The 14,419-nt window shown below is 41.0% G+C and overlaps 1 protein-coding gene across 1 annotated transcript in view; it reads right to left on the reverse strand.

The window, feature by feature from the left end:
* The window catches only part of LOC311103143 (endoribonuclease Dicer-like), a 51,264-nt gene that overhangs the window by 17,646 nt on the left and 19,199 nt on the right, over nucleotides 1-14,419 (reverse strand). The window contains exons 17-24 of the mRNA XM_084144690.1: nucleotides 13,170-13,245; nucleotides 12,773-12,912; nucleotides 12,441-12,620; nucleotides 11,995-12,208; nucleotides 10,624-10,777; nucleotides 10,108-10,290; nucleotides 9,719-9,824; nucleotides 9,335-9,510 (exon numbers count right to left, since the gene is read on the reverse strand). Of these exons, the coding sequence (XP_084000816.1) occupies nucleotides 9,335-9,510; nucleotides 9,719-9,824; nucleotides 10,108-10,290; nucleotides 10,624-10,777; nucleotides 11,995-12,208; nucleotides 12,441-12,620; nucleotides 12,773-12,912; nucleotides 13,170-13,245 (1,229 nt within the window). The remainder of the gene's footprint in view (nucleotides 1-9,334; nucleotides 9,511-9,718; nucleotides 9,825-10,107; nucleotides 10,291-10,623; nucleotides 10,778-11,994; nucleotides 12,209-12,440; nucleotides 12,621-12,772; nucleotides 12,913-13,169; nucleotides 13,246-14,419) is intronic.

Consider the following 14,419-nt stretch of genomic DNA (forward strand, 5'->3'; position numbering starts at 1 on the left):
GCTGAATGTTTGCAGGCAATTAACAAAATCAACCTCAGATAATTTGACCAACACAATAGCAAAATGGATTGCAAAGGATTGTAGACCCATTAGCATTGTAGAAGACTCAGGTTTCCTTGATGTTTTGCAAGTGGCGTCTCAAGACTCATTCTATAAGCCACCGTCAAGAGCCACAGCCAAAGACAAATATTATGGTGTGTAGTATGTTTCAGCTTGATTTAAAACACCATTATTTGGCTGTGTTAATAAACAGACATAATATGAAAATTATGTATCTGTGTCCTGTTATTTATCTTTTGGTATGCATTTCAGAAAAAAAATGGTTAGGATTCAGGTGTAATTGCAAATAGTGATTAATCATGATTAATCCACTGAAAATTCTGATTAATTTGATTAAAAATTTTAATCATTTGACAGCCCTAATAAAAACCAACTACATATGCACTGAGCTTGTCTGATGCTTTAAGCATACTGTTTGATTAAATCAATAAGAAACACAAATGACTCAAGAAAGTGCCCGATGGTCACACTGTTTAAAAAATTATAATTACAGCGAGTGCCTGTGTGACTGGCGCACGTTGTCTCGCTCTCCTCCCTACTGCAGCGAAAAGGCACCACAGCACAGGAAGTGTTTATTGCGTTGTCCGTGCTGAAGCTGCAACATCATTTCAGCTATTTCGTTTACTTGTTTCTGATTGAAAATCCCTAATTTGTTTAGGAAAAACATTCCCTATTCCCTCAACCCTTACTCTCTTTACGTGAAACATGTAAGCATCGCATGCGACCAAGAGGACCTATAGCCTATCATAATCGCATCAATAAATTGGTTATAACAAACTCCGAACACAGTAATGACGACAGCAAAATGGATGCGGAGGACGTGAAAAATAAACTAGAAACGGGCGAATGTTTACTGGTTGCTCAGGAGGGAAAGGGGAAGTCAAATGTGTGGAAGACATTTGACTTAGTTGTGGAAACTACTTGAGATCAAGAAAAAGGAGGGTATAGGAGCAAGCACTGCGTGAGTAGTGTGTGCCAAACAGTTGCTGTTAGATTACAATATTATTATTTTTTCTGACCATTTGGAATAGTGTAAACAACACTAAATAAATAAGTGTACCAGGGAGTCTGTTCTAACGAAAATAATAATAATATATAAAGCCTTTATTACAGCAGACTAAAAATAGTTGCACGCAGTCCTGAATTGCGGTTTATTTATTGTTTAGGCTAATTATTCAAAGCTCCCTTTGTTATATAATATCAAAACTAAAATGCTTGATTGCATTCCAAAGCATGAATGTTTCGTATGCTGTGTGAGGGCATGAATGAATGATTGATTGATTGATTGATTGATTGATTGATACAGTAGCCTATATATTAAATTATAGGCCTAAGTAAGTTACGGTATTAAGACTAAACAGGATGTGCTCTTAGGCCTACAGCTTGATGGTGGTTATACAAGACTACTCTACAAAGCCTACTAATGATAACGACATTACTTATTATTATTATAATGATGATCATAATAATAACTGTAATAATAACAATAAGAAGGAGATATAGAGAAAGTAGGGTATAGGAGCGAGAGCTGTGTGCATATTATGTGTGACAAACAGGTGCTGTTAGATTACAATATCGTTTTTCTGCCTGTTTGGAACAGTGTAAACAACACTAAATACATTAATAAGTAATACCAGTCTGTTCTAACGAAAACAAATTGTGAAGCCTTTATTACAGCATAGAAAAGATTAAAAACAGCAGAATCTGTGAAATTGCTTTATCCGACATTGCTGTTGCATGAGGCTTCATGGTCACGGAATCAGTAGGCTATTAAACAAACACTCGAACAGGCAACAGAAGCAAGACCTGTCTTATTTATGTTGATATATATGGATGATTTATAAAGCCAGGCACATTTAACAGTTAGGCTATTGATTATAGAACTAATTAAGTTGGGGTTTGCCCTCTCCTCAATTTTCTTAGACAATTAGGCTAAGCCCTATTCCCACGGGACTAGTATTACTAGAGAACATTGGTTATGTAATTATTACCTCAGAATGTCTTATTTCAGCGGACGATTCAAACAGGAGTAGTTTTTTTTTCAAACTGCCCCGTAATTTTCTTTTTTTCCAAAAAATTGACAGTTATGACGGAAGCCTGGATATTTTTTTCTAGGCGTGAAGATATTTCAACAAGTCCAGGTGATAACATGGCTACACTGATAACTCGAGCTTGGTTCCTGAGTTTCTAAACCATCTTTGGTAAAGTGTCACCATAATATTTGAATTGAGGAAGTGTGATCATAATCATTAGGATATTTTAGCGATCCCCAGTAGACGTCCTAAATATCCCCCGGCCTTCAGATGTGAGCTGTGAGAGCCGGAATTCTTACTGGTTGGTAGGTGATCAAATACTTATGTCATGAAATAAAATGCAAATTCATTACTTAAAAATCATACAATGTGATTTTCTGGATTTTTGTTTTAGATTCCGTGTCTCACAGTTGAGGTGTACCTATGATAAAAATTACAGACCTCTACATGCTTTGTAAGTAGGAAAACCTGCAAAATCGGCAGTGTATCAAATACTTGTTCTCCCCACTGTACATACATACATACACATCCTTTAAAAAAAAAAAAAATATATATATATATATATATATATATATATATATATATATATATATTCCCCTTTATTGCTTTCCAACCCCACCACCCTTTCCCTACTTGGAGTAAACTAGAGGCTTAGGCCTCTACTTCCAGCTTATACCTACTATCTACATTTTATGGACACAGTCAATTTTACAATAATTATATTTTGTTTGTTTTTTCTCCTGAACTTCCTCTACTCTCAACCTCTCCGATCATTTTCATGATTTCCATCCGGTTTGCTTCTATCTGCCATATCTTTCTAACTGTGCTCTTTCACAAAAGCTCCCAACCTACAACCTATATACTTATTATGGACACAGTATGCTTACATTATTAGTTATCTTGTTATTATTTGTTGTTAGTTGTTATTAGTCCCATCCTTCAATTCCATTCAACCCCTCCCATCTATCTTTTAACACCATCCATATAGGATTTCTATTTGCCATATATATTTCAACTGTACTGTGATATCTTACAAAAGTTCTGAACCTTTCTATTCTCATTGTTTCTACAGATTGTGAATTGAAAATAAACATTTTTGCTAAAAGTATTATAATATTATTGATTGATTGACTATGACTTTTCAGATCACCCAGTAATGCTATCTGCAAGGTTAGCTCCAGGTAAATATTGCAATCATTTATCCATTCCTGGACCTGTGTCCAAAAACAAGCTACAAATGGACAGTACCAAAACAAATGATCTAATGATTCTGTCTCTTCGCAGCAAAATCTGCAGAGCTGGGAAGATTGTATCCCCCATATAAATAACATTCTATTGGTAGCAAGAATTGTATATAATAATTTAAATTGAAAGATTATAAGTTTTGAATCCAGTGTCGTTTTGCGTATCAGTTCATAAACACTTATGCCATGGGATCGGTACGACAAAAATCTCTTCAACTATTTTGCAATCTATATGGGAGGGCTGTCAATCCTTTGGTCCTTAAATGAAACTGATATCTTTTTTATTTATCACAGTTTTCCTTAACCAATTATGTTATTTAATGCAAGGCCGACAGACAAGTTCCTTACTTTCTCCTCCTTCCACTTTCCTCTTCAATTTTTGCGGTAAGGCTGCAATTATTTGGTTGTAATTTTGGGTAGAGCAGACATTTCCATATGTTTTTGTTAGCTGCATGTGCGACATAACTCCACCAGTCCTACCGATGATATCATTTACGAAGATTATACCTTTTTTAAACATTTTGTCATTTGAGTTTAACCACAATATTTGTTGCATTATTTGTTCTGTCGTTTCTGGAGGATTAAATTGAAATTGCAACCAACTTTCTATGGCTTGTTTTAGAAATAGTGATATTTGGGAGATTATTTCCTTTTCAAATAACTGAAAGTGAGCGGTTGTAATCTGAATAAAGGGAAAATGCCATTCTTGAACATTGGGTGAGACAATCTTACTAATTTGCTAGAGAACCAGTTCGGATTTAAGTATAACTTTTGTATGACTGAAGCTTTTAGTGATAGGTCTAATGCTTTAACATTTAATAATTTCTGTCCTCCGAATTCATATTCATTATATAAATAGGCCCGTTTAATTTTGTCTGGCTTGCCGTTCCAAATAAAATTGAATATTTTTTTCTCATATTATTTAAAAAACTGTTCGCTAGGTGTAGGCAAGACCATAAGCAAATAGGTAAACTGGGATAATACTAAAGAGTTAATCAGGGTGATTTTTCCACAAATTGACAGGTATTTACCTTTCCATGGTAGCAAGATCTTATCTATTTTTGCTAACTTTCTATTAAAATTTATTGAAGTGAGTTCATTTATTTCCTTTGGGATATGTATTCCGAGTATATCCACATAACCATCAGACCATTTTATTGGTAAACTACATGGTAATGTAAAAATTGTATTTCTTAGTGATCCAATACGTAATATAGTACATTTGTCATAATTTGGTTGTAATCCAGAGAGGTTAGAAAATTTATCTAGATCCTCTATGAGGCTGTGTAGGGATTCTAGCTGTGGATTTAAAAGAAAACATGAATCATCAGCGTACAATGACACCTTTGTTTTTAAGCCCTGGATTTCTAATCCCCTGATATTATTGTTGGATCTGATTTTAATAGCTAACATCTCGATGGCCACAATAAATAGATATGCCGATAGTGGACAACCTTGTTTCACTCCTCTTGACAGTTTAAAACTTTCTGAGAAATAGCCATTATTTACTATTTTACACCTAGGGTTACTATACATGATTTTGACCCATTTTATAAGAGATTCTCCAAAATTGAAATGCTCCAGGCATTTATATATAAACCCCAGTCGAACTTTATCAAATGCCTTTTCGAAGTCTGCTATGAATAGCAGACCTGGTTTCCCAGATTTTCCATAGTGTTCTATTGTTTCCAACACTTGCCTTATATTATCTCCAATGTATCTTCCATGTAAAAAACCTGTCTGATTAGAATGAATAATATCCGACAATACCTTTTTAATTCTATGCGCTATACATTTTGCTAGAATTTTTGCATCACAACACTGAAGTGTAAGGGGCCTCCAATTTTATAAATGGACTGGATCTTTATATTTTCCACTTGTATCCTGTTTCAGTAATAATGAGATCAGACCTTCTTGAGTGTCAGATAATCTACCATTTACATAGGAGTGGTTAAAACATGCTAATAACGGTCCTCTTAGTATATCAAAAAAGGTTTGGTATACCTCGACTGTCTTGATATGTTGCTTCAATATATCCACATCATTTTCCTTCCTCATGATGCCATCTATTTTGTGAAGTGCACCAGTCCCTCCTGCAGCAAAGCACCCCCACAGCCTGATGCTGCCACCTCTGTGCTTCACGGTTGGGATGGTGTTCTTCGGCTTGCAAGAACCCCTTTTTCCTCCAAACATAACGATGGTCATTAAGGCCAAACAGTTATATTTTTGTTTCATCAGACCAGAGGACATTTCTCCAAAAAGTACGATATTTGTCCCCATGTGCAGTTGCAAACCGTAGTCTGGCTTTTTTATGGCGGTTTTGGAGCAGTGGCTTCTTCCTTTCAGGTTAAGGTCGATATAGGACTCGTTTTACTGTGGATAGATACTTTTGTACCTGTTTCCTCCAGCATCTTCACAAGGTCCTTGGCTGTTGTTCTGGGATTGATTTGCACTTTTCGCACCAAAGTACGTTCATCTCTAGGAGACAGAACGCGTCTCCTTCCTGAGCGGTATGACGGCTGCGTGGTCCCGTGGTGTTTATACTTGCGTACTATTGTTTGTACAATGAATGTGGAACCTTCAGGCGTTTGGAAATTGCTCCCAAGGATGAACCAGACCTGTGGATGTCTACAATTTCTTTTCTGAGGTCTTGGCTGATTTCTTTTGATTTTCCCATGACGTCAAGCAAAGAGGCACTAAGTTTGAAAGTAGGCCTTGAAATACATCCACAGGTACACCTCCAATTGACTCAAATGATGTCAATAATTTTTTATTTAACTAGGCAAGTCAGTTAAGAACAAATTCTTATTTACAATGACGGCCTACCCCGTCCAAACCTGGACGACGCTGGGCCAATTGTGCGCCGCTCTATGGGACTCCCAATCACGGCCGGATTGTGATACAGCCTGGAATTGAACCAGGGTCTGTAGTGACGCCTGTAGCACTGAGATGCAGTGTCTTAGACCGCTGCGCCACTCGGGGGGCACAATTAGCCTATCAGAAGCTTCTAAAGCCATGACATCATTTTCTTGAATTTTCTAAGCTGTTTAAAGGCACAGTCAACTTAGTGTATGTAAACTTCTGACCCACTGGAATTGTGATACAGTGAATTATAAGTGAAATTATCTGTTTGTAAACAATTGTTGGAAAAATTACTTGTGTCATGAACAAAGTATATGTCCTAACCGACTTCCAAAAAACTATCGTTTGTTAACAAGACATTTGTGGAGTGGTTGAAAAATTAGTTTTAATGACTCCAACCTAAGTGTATGTAAACTTCTGACTTCAACTGTGTGTGTGTGTGTGTGTGTGTGTGTGTGTGTGTGTGTGTGTGTGTGTGTGTGTGTGTATATATATATATATATACACACACACACACACACACATACAGTGGGGAGAACAAGTATTTGATACACTGCCGATTTTGCAGGTTTTCCTACTTACAAAGCATGTAGAGGTCGGTAATTTTTATCATATGTACACTTCAACTGTGAGAGACGGAATCTAAAACAAAAATCCAGAAAATCACATTGTATGATTTTTAAGTAATTCATTTGCATTTTATTGCATAACATAAGTATTTGATACATCAGAAAAACAGAACTTAATATTTGGTACAGAAACCTTTGTTTGCAATTACAGAGATCATACGTTTCCTGTAGGTCTTGACCAGGTTTGCACACACTGCAGCAGGGATTTGGCCCACTCCTCCATACAGACCTTCTCCAGATCCTTCAGGTTTCGGGGCTGTCGCTGGGTAATACGGACTTTCAGCTCCCTCCAAAGATTTTCTATCGGGTTCAGGTCTGGAGACTGGCTAGGCCACTCCAGGACCTTGAGATGCTTCTTACGGAGCCACTCCTTAGTTGCCCTGGCTGTGTGTTTCGGGTCGTTGTCATGCTGGAAGACCCAGCCACGACCCATCTTCAATGCTCTTACTGAGGGAAGGAGGTTGTTGGCCAAGATCTCGCGATACATGGCCCCATCCATCCTCCCCTCAATATGGTGCAGTCGTCCTGTCCCCTTTGCAGAAAAGCATCCCCAAAGAATGATGTTTCCACCTCCATGCTTCACGGTTGGGATGGTGTTCTTGGGGTTGTACACATCCTTCTTCTTCCTCCAAACATGGCGAGTGGAGTTTAGACCAAAAAGCTCTATTTTTGTCTCATCAGACCACATGACCTTCTCCCATTCCTCCTCTGGATCATCCAGATGGTCATTGGCAAACTTCAGACGGGCCTGGATATGCTCTGGCTTGAGCAGGGGGACCTTGCGCACGCTGCAGGATTTTAATCCATGACGGCGTAGTGTGTTACTAATGGTTTTCTTTGAGACTGTGGTCCCAGCTCTCTTCAGGTCATTGACCAGGTCCTGCCGTGTAGTTCTGGGCTGATCCCTCACCTTTCTCATGATCATTGATGCCCCACGAGGTGAGATCTTGCATGGAGCCCCAGACCGAGGGTGATTGACCGTCATCTTGAACTTCTTCCATTTTCTAATAATTGCGCCAACAGTTGTTGCCTTCTCACCAAGCTGCTAGCCTATTGTCCTGTAGCCCATCCCAGCCTTGTGCAGGTCTACAATTTTATCCCTGATGTCCTTACACAGCTCTCTGGTCTTGGCCATTGTGGAGAGGTTGGAGTTTGTTTGATTGAGTGTGTGGACAGGTGTCTTTTATACAGGTAACTTGTTCAAACAGGTACAGGTAATGAATGGAGAACAGGAGGGCTTCTTAAAGAAAAACTAACAGGTCTGTGAGAGCCGGAATTCTTACTGGTTGGTAGGTGATCAAATACTTATGTCATGCAATAAAATGCAAATTAATTACTTAAAAATCATACAATGTGATTTTCTGGATTTTTGTTTTAGATTCCGTCTCTCACAGTTGAAGTGTACCTATGATAAAAATTACAGACCTCTACATGCTTTGTAAGTAGGAAAACCTGCAAAATCGGCAGTGTATCAAATACTTGTTCTCCCCACTGTGTGTGTGTGTATATATATATATATATATATATATATATATATATATATATATATATATATATATATATATATATATATATATATATATATATATATATATATATATATATATATATATATATATATATATATATATATAGGCTATGCGCAGCACTTCATTCAATTTATCGAATCAGTTATTGTTTTCTTGCTCAAACTGTGAGCAACACCGGTCAAACTCAGACATTTCTCTCAAAACACAGGGATGTTGAGTTGCACAGTACTAGTATTATCAGAGGACCTTGGAGCTCACCAAAAAACAGTAAGTTACTCTGGCTGGAATTGTTACTCTCCTGTCATGTATAAATTACTGACATGGCAGATTCGGACCGGACTAAAATGACAGAAGTGGTGTTTTGTGTTCGTGCACATAATTACATTACCCGACTCTCCCAGTAAAACAAATCACATCCGAATAGGGTTTAAGGCAAGGGATGTTTCCTCGTCTCTGCTGCTGCTGCCTCCGCCACATTGTTCTCAATCCCAATATACTGGTTCATTTAGCTATTATGCACATAGCAACATAGGGAAAGGTGCCAATTCTACGGCGCACTGAAGATTATGTTTCAGAACGGCAGACAGTGACCATATCCAACGCGGGCGAAAGCGCATTTGTTATAAAATATTAGATTTATTGGTGTTGCACCATTATTTTTACATAATATAACCATATACAATTTCAGTATCACATCTTAAGAGTGATGGACTGTGCCACAATGAATTAGTCCACTGAGACAGGCACGAATCAGACAGGTGTCTTGTACACCATGGTCCCAAAGAATTTGGGGTGACTGATCGACAAAATAAATCTCGGTCGACCAACAGCCTATCGACCAAACAACCAACCAGTCGACTAAATGGGGTCACCCCTTGATAGTTAATCCAAGTCCAGTCAGGTTTATTTAAAGTGCATTTCACATGGGGGGCCGCCACACACTTTACATCATTAAGGAAAATGGGGATGAGACGTACCTGAAGTCAGAGGGCAGGGTCTGAGCTCCTACTCCAGCGTCGCTGGCCGTCTGGGCCCGCAGCTCCTCGGCTGTGAGCAGGCAGTGGAGGCGATACAGAATGCTGGGGAGACACACAGCCTTCCTCCACAGAGAGGCTGGGATGGGGTGGATGGCACACAGCTCTGGGACCAGGATCTGGAGGAGAGGAGAGGAGGGAGGAAAGAAAAGAGAAATACAAAAATGAGACATTGGTTGAGTCCCAAATGACACCCCGTTCCCTATACAGTGCACTACTTTTGACCAGGGCCCTATGAGTACAGCTGTCCTCCAACATATTCTAATCTAGTTCATTTTCAGCCATAAACCGGTATAGATCCATGGCTCTGTGTGTACACTAGATTACCTGTTTGTTCTGTAGACTCTCCCACTTGGCCTTCCTCTTCTCTGCACTGCTGAGGGGCAGGGCTTTCCCCTTCTGGTTCAGGTGGCGAGGGGTTAACAGGTTCAGGCTACAGGGAGAGGTCAGAGGTCAAACACTGGATGAGTTAAACAGTAGCTCTCAGATACAGTAACCTGTATGGGTGTCAAGGTACAGACAAAGGGTTCATCCCATATCTTTATTCATTTTGATGGCAGTCATGCTCCCCCCACCACCCATGGAGGTTCGAGAGACCGAGATCATCCTTATGATGATAGAGTTGATTAAGATACATTTTCCTCTCTTTCTCTCTCCCTCCATCTCCCTCGCTCTCCATTTCCCTCCCTCGCCCTCTCTCGTCCTCTCTCTCTCACCGTGACGAGGTATGGTCTACGTCTAGTAGTGGCTGGTTTACGTTGGACAGGTCCAGGTTGTACTTGGTTTTGTAGTACTCAGCAAACGTCTGGTACTCCGGCGATGGAAACCTGCTGAGAGGTGTGAGGTCTGTGTAAACGTCAGCCACGTAGAAGCGGTGAGGCTGGTCAAAGTTACGATACCTGAGAGAGAGAGAGACAGGGGTCAAGGTTTGACATAAATGGAACAGTGAAGATATACTTTCAATTCTTTGCTCAAAAATTGTGAGGTGGTTACATCCAAATATGCACCATGATATCTTCAGTTTTTAAAATAATCTTATTATCATATGGATCATATTAAATCTATTGGATGTTGCTTAAACTAAAGATGTGTCCCAAATGGCAGCCTATTCCCTATGGACACTGGTCAAAAGAAGTGCACTATATAGGGAATAGGGTGTTATTTTGAACTTAACCTAAAACTCTATTGGCTCCTCTGTCAGTGAGGGGTATGTAGTGAAGTGAGCAGCGTACCGTGGAATGATGACAGCGTCCTGGTAGTCTTCCAGTTTGAAGGTGAAGGGGTTCTGCTTGGTGTACTGGGTGGTAGGAATGCCAATACGAGCCTCTGACTTCTCTATGTCCTCCATGAATTTAAAGTCCAAATCTAGAGTGTTGGAATCCTCAACTGAAAGAAGAGACAGTGTGTTAGTGAGCTTACATGGCGAGGGAATCATTAGTTATGGCATGAAGAACTAAAAGGACAAAACACACCGGGCCGACTAAAAGTTAAGAGCAGCGGGTAGCAGTCCTATCGACTTTGACAACAACATCGGCCAACATCTTTTGTTAATTTCCCAACAATTCTACATGTTGAATCACTATCGTTGCAGTGTGTTTGGTCCTTAAAAAACAGGGCCTATAGTTTTATGTGTAATGTTGGGCTGTCACTCACCAACATTGACAGGTAGAATGCAGTTGGCTAACTAACTCACCAACCCAGAGGTAGAGCGCAGTAGGCTAACTAACTCACCAACATTGAGAGATAGAACGCAGTAGGCTAACTAACTCACCAACATTGAGAGGTAAAATGCAGTAGACTACCTCACCAACATTGAGAGGTAGAACGCAGTAGGCTATTTAACTCACCAACATTGAGAGGTAGAACACAGTAGGCTATTTAACTCACCAACATTGAGAGGTAGAACACAGTAGACTACCTCACCAACATTGAGAGGTAGAACGCAGTAGGCTATTTAACTCACCAACATTGAGAGGTAGAACGCAGTAGGCTATTTAACTCACCAACATTGAGAGGTAAAATGCAGTAGACTACCTCACCAACATTGAGAGGTAGAACGCAGTAGGCTATTTAACTCACCAACATTGAGAGGTAGAACACAGTAGGCTATTTAACTCACCAACATTGAGAGGTAGAACACAGTAGACTACCTCACCAACATTGAGAGGTAGAACGCAGTAGGCTATTTAACTCACCAACATTGAGAGGTAGAACACAGTAGGCTATTTAACTCACCAACATTGAGAGGTAAAATGCAGTAGACTACCTCACCAACATTGAGAGGTAGAACACAGTAGACTACCTCACCAACATTGAGAGTTAGAACGCAGTAGGCTATTTAACTCACCAACATTGAGAGGTAGAACACAGTAGATTAACTAAGTAACTCACCAACATTGAGAGGTAGAACACAGTAGACTAACTAACTCACCAACATTGAGAGGTAGAACGCAGTAGATTAACTAAGTAACTCACCAACATTGAGAGGTAGAATGCAGTAGACTAACTAACTCACCAACATTGAGAGGTAGAACGCAGTAGATTAACTAAGTAACTCACCAACATTGAGAGGTAGAACGCAGTAGGCTAACTAAGTAACTCACCAACATTGAGAGGTAGAACGCAGTAGGCCGAGTCGGCCTGCGTGGGATTGAACTCCAGAGCAGGTTTCTCCAGGCGGAGGATGTGAGAGAATATGTACTGGTGTAGTCTGGTGATCAGGTCCAGTTGGACAGCACTTAGAGTGAACCCAGCCTTCTGGAGCTCCATCGAGATGGTCACCTCGCCAGACCGCGTGTACACAGGAAAGTGGGGGATCTGGGGAGAGGGGGAGGATGGGGTTAGGTAAGTCTCACTGTACCCTTAATAAAAGTGCATACTAACTGTGGAAAAGCAAGGTGGGCCCTGCTGTCTAGCTGTTGCCTCCTAGAATAAATAAGTTCTCTATCCGTTTCAATAGCAACGGAAATGCTTGTTTGCATCCATAAATATTACTTTGAGGACCTGTCAGGAAACAAATCAATGAGAAACTGATAGGTGTGTTCCTTACCCGAGGTATAGGTTTGGCGGTCAGGATGCCAAAGCACCTGGTAGTGTCCTCTGGAGGGTAGAGCTTCCTGCGCCGGAAGTTGAGCTCATCAGGCAGAGGGGTGGTGAGGACCATGCCGATCACATACAGGTAGTAAGACCGCTCCGGTACAGGGTAACTGTCCCGAAGACACTCTGGTATCTGGAAAGGAGAGAGAGATCATCTAGCTGTTAGATGCTCCAGAAGGAACAGTCAGAGCTGATGGCCCATACGGCACCGGTCAAAAGTAGTGCACTATTGTATATAAGTAATAGGGTGCCATTTGGGATGCATCTAGTGTGGTGACTACTCACAGCTTTAGGGTAGCACTGCCTTCTCTTGGTGGATCCTGGTCTGCCTGGAACACTGGTCTCCTCCTCGTCATGGAGATCCAGTTCCTCCTCATACTTCACTGTCTCTTTCCCCACAGGCATCAAGTGGTCATCCAACTCACCTGTAAAAATACATTTATTGGCACCATTTAACTACTGTACAAACATATGGTCACTGCACAGCAGTTATTACCAGGTCCCCCTCCTCTCCCACCACACACTGAACCCCTTCTCACACCCCAGCAAATTCAGTTACATTCCCACAAGCTTGAAGAGAGCGAGAGTGAGGGAGATTTGAGGGACAGAAAGAGAAATGGGGAGGGAGAGATACAATCAGGGACTAGCTGCAGAGAGCGCTGCATAGCTGAATTTTATTTACCTTTTTTGTGAAGATTTTCACAACAAAGTAGTGCCACTGCCTTCTCTGCCAGTCGTGCACAGTTCATTATTGGCCCCTTCAATGACAAAACAAAGTGTACATTGGTCTCAAAGACATCCATGAAACACATGGTTAGGTGAATCTTGACGTCTCAAAATGGAAGAAGTGGATGCTATACATTGGTGGTGGATGAGGTGAGTTTCCCCCCTATGTAGCCTACAACAGCTCTTTGTGCACCTGGAAGCACTGTATAATTGTGTCCCAAAAGGCACCCTTTTCCCTATATAGTGCACTACTTTTGACCAGAGCTGGAATATACAGTGCATTCGGAAAGTATTCAGACCCTTCCCTTTTCCACATTTTGTTACGTTACAACCTTATTCTAAAATGGATTAAATTACACTGCTCAAAAAAATAAAGGGAACACTTAAACAACACAATGTAACTCCAAGTCAATCACACTTCTGTGAAATCAAACTGTCCACTTAGGAAGCAACACTGATTGACAATACATTTCACATGCTGTTGTGCAAATGGAATAGACAACAGGTGGAAATTATAGGCAATTAGTAAGACACCCCCCAATAAAGGACTGGTTTTGCAGGTGGTGACCACAGACCACTTCTCAGTTCCTATGCTTCCTGGCTGATGTTTTGGTCACTTTTGAATGCTGGCGGTGCTTTCACTCTAGTGGTAGCATGAGACGGAGTCTACAACCCACACAAGGTAGTGCAGCTCATCCAGGATGGCACATCAATGCGAGCTGTGGCAAGAAGGTTTGCTGTGTCTGTAAGCGTAGTGTCCAGAGCATGGAGGCGCTACCAGGAGACAGGCCAGTAAATCAGGAGACGTGGAGGAGGCCGTAGGAGGGCAACAACCCAGCAGCAAGACTGCTACCTCCGCCTTTGTGCAAGGAGGAGCAGGAGGAGCACTGCCAGAGCCCTGCAAAATGACTTCCAGCAGGCCACAAATGTGCATGTGTCTGCTCAAACGGTCAGAAACAGACTCCATGAGGGTGGTATGAGGGCCCGACGTCCACAGGTGGGGGTTGTGCTTACAGCCCAACACCGTGCAGGACGTTTGGCATTTGCCAGAGAACACCAAGATTGGCAAATTCGCCACTGGCGCCCTGTGCTCTTCACAGATGAAAGCAGGTTCACACTGAGCACATGTGACAGACGTGACAGAGTCTGGAGACGCCGTGGAGAACGTTCTGCTGCCTGCAACATCCTCCAGCATGACCGGTTTGG

Source organism: Coregonus lavaretus (assembly GCF_964263955.1).
Source record: "Coregonus lavaretus genome assembly, chromosome: 27".
In the NCBI taxonomy this organism is placed as follows: Eukaryota; Metazoa; Chordata; class Actinopteri; order Salmoniformes; family Salmonidae; genus Coregonus; species Coregonus lavaretus.